At 41.1% G+C, this 7,916-nt stretch overlaps 1 protein-coding gene across 1 annotated transcript in view; it reads left to right on the top strand.

The window, feature by feature from the left end:
* The first annotated feature begins 25 nt into the window (after positions 1-25).
* The window catches only part of DPY19L1 (dpy-19 like C-mannosyltransferase 1), a 46,987-nt gene continuing 39,096 nt past the window's right edge, over positions 26-7,916 (top strand). Inside the window, exons 1-5 of the mRNA XM_015618839.3 lie at positions 26-476; positions 1,377-1,445; positions 6,524-6,548; positions 7,043-7,130; positions 7,758-7,895. Coding sequence (XP_015474325.1) covers positions 182-476; positions 1,377-1,445; positions 6,524-6,548; positions 7,043-7,130; positions 7,758-7,895 — 615 coding nt within the window. The 5' untranslated portion in view covers positions 26-181. The remainder of the gene's footprint in view (positions 477-1,376; positions 1,446-6,523; positions 6,549-7,042; positions 7,131-7,757; positions 7,896-7,916) is intronic.

Here is a 7,916-nt window from a genome sequence, read left to right as displayed (position 1 = left end):
CCGAGCGAGGACCGGCCGCCCCCTCGCCCCGTTACTACGAGCCCGCCGGCTGCGGCTCCGCCCCGTGGCCTCCGGGCCCTGCCAGGGGGCGGGAGAAGCTCCTCGCTGAGCACCGCCCCCCTCGGCTCGGCTCCCCTCCCCTCCGGCGCGGCGCTCCGGCCCCGGCGGGGACTATGCGGAGATGGTCGTCCCGAGCCGAGGCAGGAACAAAGAGTCGCCGCCGCTCAAGCCCGGGCAGCAGCAGCAGCAGCAGCAGTCGCCGGGCGCCAGCCCCAGCCGCGGCCGCCGGCCGCACTCGCCCGGCAGGCAGGTCTCTGGCGGGGCCCGCGCCATGCGGAAGGGAGGCGGCGGCCGGCGGGGAGCCAGGGGCGACCCCCGGGGACCCTACCGGGAGGGGCCCGCGGCGGACGGGGAGCGGGACGTGCTGGGCCGCGGCCCCCTGAGTCTCCTGCGCGTCTGCGGAGACCGGCTCCGAGGTGAGGTTCCTGCCCCGAACCCTGCGCCCTCCCAGCTCCCTCTGCCCCCGCTGGGATGGGAGCTAGCCCTTCCTCCCGGGGGAAGTGCGGTGGGGCTGAGCGCCGCTTCCCGTCCCTCTCTCCGGCAAGTGGCGGTAGCCTTGCCCCGTGGCACGGGGTGGCTGTTGGCGGGGAGCGCCGGGACGTCTTTCCCCGGGAAGCGGCGATGGGGGTCCGGCGGCGGGAAGGTCCCTCCCGCGGGAGGGAAGGAGGAAGGGAGGGAGGCGGGCGGTGTCTGGCGCTGCCCGGGGCAGCGGCGGCGGGGTCGCGCTCCCGCCCTGCCCGGGCCCGTGCTCCAGCCTCTCACAGCGCGGGGACGGCAGAGAGAGAGAGAGAAAAGCTGACAAAACCCACACAGGGATCGGCGAGAAACGGGGGCGAGGGAAAGGGAAAGTGGCTTTTTACCACTTCAGCATCCTTTGGGGGAGAAGTGGGGAAAGATGCTGTTTGTGTAACTAACTCTTGTTAAAACAGCCTGTCTGGTGGTGTTGACTATCGCAGCTTGCGGTGCTGGCATGACCAGCTTATTTCTGCTGGAAAGCATGGGAGGTTGTGTATTCTTTAAAAGTCTGACTTTCTGCTTGAGCAAATTTGCCAGTAATACAACTATGTAGAAATTCCCTTTTGACAAGTTATTCGTAAAAGTTATTTCAGAAATTAAAAACCGGATTATTTATATAGTCACTTAGGTAGTCTGTCTGTGATGTTTAAAGCTTTTATGTGTAGTTACCGACTTGCTTTATGAAGTTCCAGCATTTTTGAGGTCTAGTCAAGATTTTTTACGTAAAACTAATGTTGCAGAGTTCAGATTTCCTTTTGTAGACGCTGTGCTTAAGTGATGCTTATGTGCTCTTTTGGCAGTATTTGTTGTCGACAGAAAGGCCTTCATCACAAAAGCTGATAGCAAGATATGGCTCACATTCCTTCTGGGTAAGTAGAAGGAATACATCGTGGGGGTGGAATACTAATCTTTTAACCTTTCTTTCTCTGGAATTGCAGATCGTGTCAAAATATATTTGGAAATACAACTCGGAAAAAGAAAATAAGATAGGTGATGTTGAAAAGGGACAGGAGATACCTTCCTACCTGGTAACTTTTGTAAAGCTGTTACTGTAGCAGGTTATGTGCTATCACAATATTTATAGGAAAAAAAATTTCTAGATATTTATGGATTTCTCCTGTTGAGTCATTAATTTCTAGGAAAAAAGGTAAAAATTAAAAGGCAGCAACTCTTATTGAGTAATGTAATCGCAGCAGCTTGTTTGGGATGAATTGTGGGTGGAAGTACATATAGTTGTAGAGGGATGTAAATTTGAATGTTACTATCTTTGGGAATATTTTTAAGTAAATAATGAAATGGCTAAAGTCTTGAAAAAAACAGCTTAAGTATTTGCAAAGAGATGCATTCCTAAAGTTAACAAATGTTAAGTAATAGCGTATATGTCAGATGCACCATTAGGTATACCCTGAAAGGTATTTTAGCAGAGACTGTCAGGGTATTCTGAAGATGCTGGTACTGTTAATCACATCACCAGTAGTCCTGGTTGCCGGAGGGAGTTTCTTCAGTTTGATGAATTACATTGCAAAGTAGTAGCAGGGAAACAGCCCTTAGCTTACAAACTAATTAATGAATAAAGCGTTCCTGAATTGCTTTGCTTAAATCTGTTTATTCAGCATTTCCTAGACTTGTAGTTACTTAAATGACTTACAAATGCTAAAATGGTGGTCAGAATTGAAAAATGCTTTCCTCTGATTGAAATTAAGAGTAGATTAGGGAGAGAGCTTTATAATTTTTGTAATTTGAATTTGTCTGTGAAATCCAGATAACCTATTAAATATTTCAGGGAAATTTTTCAATTGGAGTAAAATTTTAATAGCAAAGTATCTACTAACGTACAGTATTTGCAGTAGCAAAGATTGTACATATACTAAATATGAAATAGTGAGTTTTGATTATGAGATTTGATTATGTTTAAAAGATGAGTTTAGAGGACTTTGAATTTTTGTTGTTGCTTTGCTTAAGATTTAAGACCCATATTTTAAAAACAGAGGATCCCACAGCTGGAAGTAGTTTAATTGTAGAGTGTAAATTTTTTTCTCTTAAGAGTTATCTCAAATTTATGTGTAGCAGTAAAGTTGTCAGACTTTTAAGGATGTTCTTATACAGCACTTCACCCTATTATGGTGTTTGGTTTGTTTTTTTTTTCCCATATTGACTGTTGACTTAGGGCCTTATTCCTGAAGACATCCTTATTATATTGCACAGAATTTCAAAATGTAGCAACCTGACTAAGCTACAGAAGTAGTCAATGCTTGCAGGTTCCATTGTTTACAGTATTCTGCTGTATTCCTACCTGGTCACCTTGTGGATATTCGCAAAATATGAATCAGTTTTTTGTACCTTTCACATCCTGTTGGATTGTAGTGTTTCAGCATTTGTTGTTCTCTTGGTAAGTAAAGCCAATGAATGGCTGTATTCTTCAGTATTTAATTTCCAGAATTAGAATCTTTTTTATATGCCATTCATACTGCTTTTCTTAGAATTATGCACAGGGAAAATAGGAAATTATCAGTTTTTACATAATAGCCCTAGTCTGCAAAAATCTTATCATATGCTTTGCTTTTAGGGTTTCTTAGGCTGGGTGAGAAAATGGCATCTGCAAGTTCAAGTACATAGTAGCTGTGTAAGTGTCTACAGCATTAGGGCTGTAGTATTCCCTTCCTGTCCCCTCCTTCATTCCCTCTCCAGTAAGGACATTAATGAGATCAAAGGGTGGTAATTTAACAGAGCTGAGCTGCATGTTTTCCATCAGAAACAGGCTTAATGCAGTCTGTTGAAAAATGCTGATTTGGTCTTACAGTGGAAGTCTATGAATTAAGCCCATTGTCTCTTGAAATATGAGTAATTAACATTAATTGCTGTGTGATTATGAAAGGTCTTCACTTTGTACTTATAATAGAATGATACTGTGAAAATGTATATGAAATTCTCCAAAATAACTGTGAATGTATTTACACTTGCTGCATTGACTTTGAATAAAACATTTACTGAAGGGAAGAATCAGATTTAAAGACATTGTTTCCTCTATGAAATAAGTGGTATGTCTGGATGTGAAATGTAATTTCCATAATAATAGACAATTTATTTGCATCAATAAAATACTGCATATTTGCTTTATTTGGAACCACATGAATTTGAGTTAATGAACTGCCCTGGTAACTAATATGATTGGACTTTACTGTATATTCTTACTTAACATGTGATCTGTCTTAAAACTGTTATTTTTTCATAGCTGGTGTGTGTGTGTGTGTATATGCAAATGTATTTGAGCATCTAATCTTACTGGGAATCTTGGGAATGTTGCTGAGAAAAGAAATAATGCCTTGTGCACATATGTAACTATTACTCAGTAAGCAATAACTAGGAAAGGTCTGGTCTGCTCTGTTTCTTTCCATAAATTTCTGCAAAATGCGTTTTTTTTGTATGGAATATAGTTTGCAGCATTGCTGGTAGAGCTAATGTGCTTACCTGGAATTCCATCACGTATCAATACCTGCTCTTCTGAAGAAGACATTTGCAGCTTTCCATGAGAACTAATGTAAATGTCCTTAATACAAAAATAACCCCTGCAGCTCCTGAACCTTTTCTAAAACATGTAAGTTCTGCTTACCTCAAGCAATTTTGGTGATATTTTTCTAGAAAGCATATAAAAAGGCAAAGTTTTAAGTGAAAGGTTGAGGTCTTAATTTTCTAACTGGAACCCAGGCTTGTCTTTGAAAAACCTACTTTAGTGATGGAAGTGGAGTTGTAAAATTCTGAGGGAAGTTTGTGTGGTATAGTACCACGTCACCTGCTGTGCAGTGTGTTTAGCATGAGGTCACTGTTGTTAAATTGTACCAGCAGCTAGTTTAGAATTTTTTTCAAGTTTTTTTTTTTGCGGTGGCAATTTGTTTGTTTTGCTTTCGGGTTTTTTAAATTTTATTTTTGTCTTGCCCAGCTTCACCTTTGATCTCTTTGCATACAAAACTTGAATTTTAAAATTAGGTCATAATGCAGCACACTACAGTTAGGAACCTTGTTGTGACCATGATAACAAGTACTGTCAGCAGCACTTCCAGGCTCTGTTTTGGAGGAATATGTGGAATATATATATATGTATATATGGAATATATATATTTGGTGTATATATATATGAGGGTGTGAAGTGTACATTAAATCCCCTCCCATTCCACATGAATTTAGCGGGTATGAAAAGGTGTTTTTCTTTCTCTTATCCCTGCTGCTTTCCAGAAGCAGACAACCCTAGTCTTGTAACACACAGCCTGAACAAATGTCCATTCACTAACTCTCAGACTATATTCTGCATCAGCATGCAGGCCTTGCTGTGTGTTTCACCAATGAGCAAGCAATGTCACTCCTTCCATGTCTTCAGAGAGGCAACATCAGTGTCTGGGTGCCAGAAGGACGGAAGGTGTGTGCCAGTCAGCACCCTTGGGAGGGACACAGTGCTCAGCACCTTTCTGGCCACAGCTGGGTCTAAGCAGGAGGGGTGGTTGTCCTCTCCGCTTTCTGTCTGCTCCATACAGCTGATGTGAATTAGAGGGCTCTTCATTAACCATAAAGATTTTCATGGATTAAAGACACCTAGTCTGCCAGATCTTTCTATGGCAGAAAGCCTAGAGGGCAAGTGAGACACCTTTAGTCTAGGAGGTGCACTTTGGTCTCTCTAAATTCCTTCCCATTATCCCTCAGGCACACTTTGCTTCCACACTAAGCTGCATATGTTAGCACTGCTTAGGCAAAATGGAGTGGTTCCTGTTCTGTCTGGATCTTGTCATGCTCAAGAGGTCAGAGACCTAGACTGTTAACCCACTGCTTTATCAGCATTTGTCTCTTCCCTTTGTCCCTCTCTTGTTGTGTACCTGGCAGCAGTGCAGATAGTCTTCAGATGGACAAATGGAACGTTATTGTATGCAGAGTCTGTAATTTTTTAGCAATTACAGTCTCTATTAGATTTGTGCTGGTTGTCACGGTCCATTTGGATTTCTCATATTTACAGCACAGTGTGCTCTGTAAATTAAAATTCATTTTATGAGTGCATTAGGAAAGAAAACAAACATGACAAACAAGGGCCAGTCCACTTTGTACAGGCTAGTCTAACATATGAATTCACTAAATCATCATTTAAGGCATGAGGTTTTGAACTCGCAAATGCTCTAGTTCGCTCAACTTGAAACTTCTAACTTGTGCACCTCTCAGCGAAATAAAAATTGCCTAGATGATGGTGGCAGTGTTCATCCTTCCTTTTTCATCATGATGCTGTATCAAACCAAGAGGCATGAAAGCCTCAGCAGTCCTGCTTCAGAAGCTTTTTGGCTAAGCTGATGTGTTTTCACATTAAAGCTTAAAAGTTTGGTCTGTAGCATTTCCATGAGTTAGCAGATTCTGAAGAAGCTGCCAGACAATCAATACAGCAGGAGGTGCAGGGGATGGCTGCAGGAGACAGCAGGCTGCAGGTGAGGATGGCTGCAGAGTGACCTTAAGCCCTTTCAGGCCAGCAGGTCTTGCCTGTTGGTCGCCCTTGCTTTGACCTAGCAGCATTGCTCGTAGTGCTGCTTCAGGCCTTTTAGCATGAGTTAGTGAAAATCTGAGCAGGAGTTGAGTGAACAGTCACAGTAGGCATCATAAAAATTCTAAAAATATTTATGCTTATTAAAAAAAATGCTTTTAATTGTTGTTGATAACCAAAATGTGTGTATTAGATGCTGGTGGGTCAGCTTGAGGGATGCAAGATGTAAGTGGAAACGTTGCTTAGTGCTGAGTACCACAGAAAATTTTCAAACACCTGGCTGTGGAGGTTCATGCAGATGTTCCTATTCTTCTGTTTGCTGGGGTCTTAAGTACCTTCTGTGCATCTGTGAGGTAGTGCAATTACTGCAGTGGACACAATTTCATGTTCAGTTATTTAAATACTTGAGTAACTTTGCACTTTTTGTTTCCTTTACAGCTGTTTTTGCAGGAGTCCTACATTGGTAAGGTTAATTTTATTGCTTCAGAGTAATACAGCATTTTAAAATAATAAAAATATTTTATATTTCGAGAAGATATTGGAATAATTTATATTTAGAACATTCCTCTCAAGACTAAATTATCTTTGAGCTGAATAATTCTGTTCTTGTGAAGCTGACATGGGAGGTTTCTTAAGTCTGTTCAGAGAAGAGTGAAGCCTGCTTTTCAAGTGAAAAATACAGATACATTAAAAGTGTAGAATACCTTACAGTTTTATATATAGTACATAGCTTTGTAGTATTATTGCTAATGCCATAATAGAATTTAATAAATACTCTGTGTTCATACTTTTTCAATTTAAAATTATCTGAATAGATGAGGGTATTAATATAATATATGAGTAAACTACAATAGCAGTTTGTAAGTAAACTTTGGGTGTTCATTGAATGGCATCTATGACTTAGTACATATTCTAAACGTCTTTCTTCCAATTTTAATTGTTATTATTTTTTGTCAGGTGTCACATAACAACTCTTTTTGAAAATGACCGTCATTTTTCTCACCTGTCAACGCTAGAAAGAGAAATGGCTTTCCGCACAGAAATGGTTAGATTATGTTTCAGTGTTTAGAAAACTTCTGTCTGTAACCTGATCACGGGCTTTCCAAAATTTCTTAATGCATTCTGCATAAGTATACATATTGATCTCTTAGAACTATTATGCATTACACTTTTATGTGCAGAGTATTTGTGTGACTTGCAGCCCATGCCTCTGTATGTATCAGTTCACAGTTCACTTAAAATATTATCTAAAAGTATGGTTCTGGAGAACCCAAAATACCAAACTGCAAGTACCTTGTACCTTGCTTTCCATTATGGTCTTCTTATGCAGCCTGTTTTTCTAAATATTTTTTCAATTAATATATGTTAGCATATATATGCACACACATGCACGCACACCTTTTGTCTGCTTTTATTTTGAGAACTGTGGAACACTATGTAATGCATAGTTACCAGCTCAAACTGGCAAGTATGCCATGAAACAAAGTGGAAGGAAACCCACATTGCTTGTTTTGGTGGCAGTAATAGATTTGAAAAGCTGGATAGTCATCTTCAATAAGCCTGTCCTGTTTGTTGCATTACAAAATTTGTTTAAAAATGAAACTTGTATGTAGTGGTTCCTGAAGCAGAAGTGCCATCTTTAATTGTAAATAATAAATCTGTTCTCCTGTAGGGTCTTTATTATTCCTACTTCAAGATCATTATTGAGGCACCATCATTTTGGAGTGGAGTATGCGCAATTATGAATGACAAGCTAACTGAATATCCTTTAGTGATTAACACCTTACAAAGGTTCAATCTTTACCCAGAGGTGAGCTATTAAATATAATAC

This window comes from Parus major, chromosome 2, assembly GCF_001522545.3.
Source record: "Parus major isolate Abel chromosome 2, Parus_major1.1, whole genome shotgun sequence".
Taxonomy (NCBI): Eukaryota; Metazoa; Chordata; class Aves; order Passeriformes; family Paridae; genus Parus; species Parus major.
Note: the sequence above shows the minus strand (reverse complement) of the source record. Positions and strands in the feature narration are given on the sequence as shown.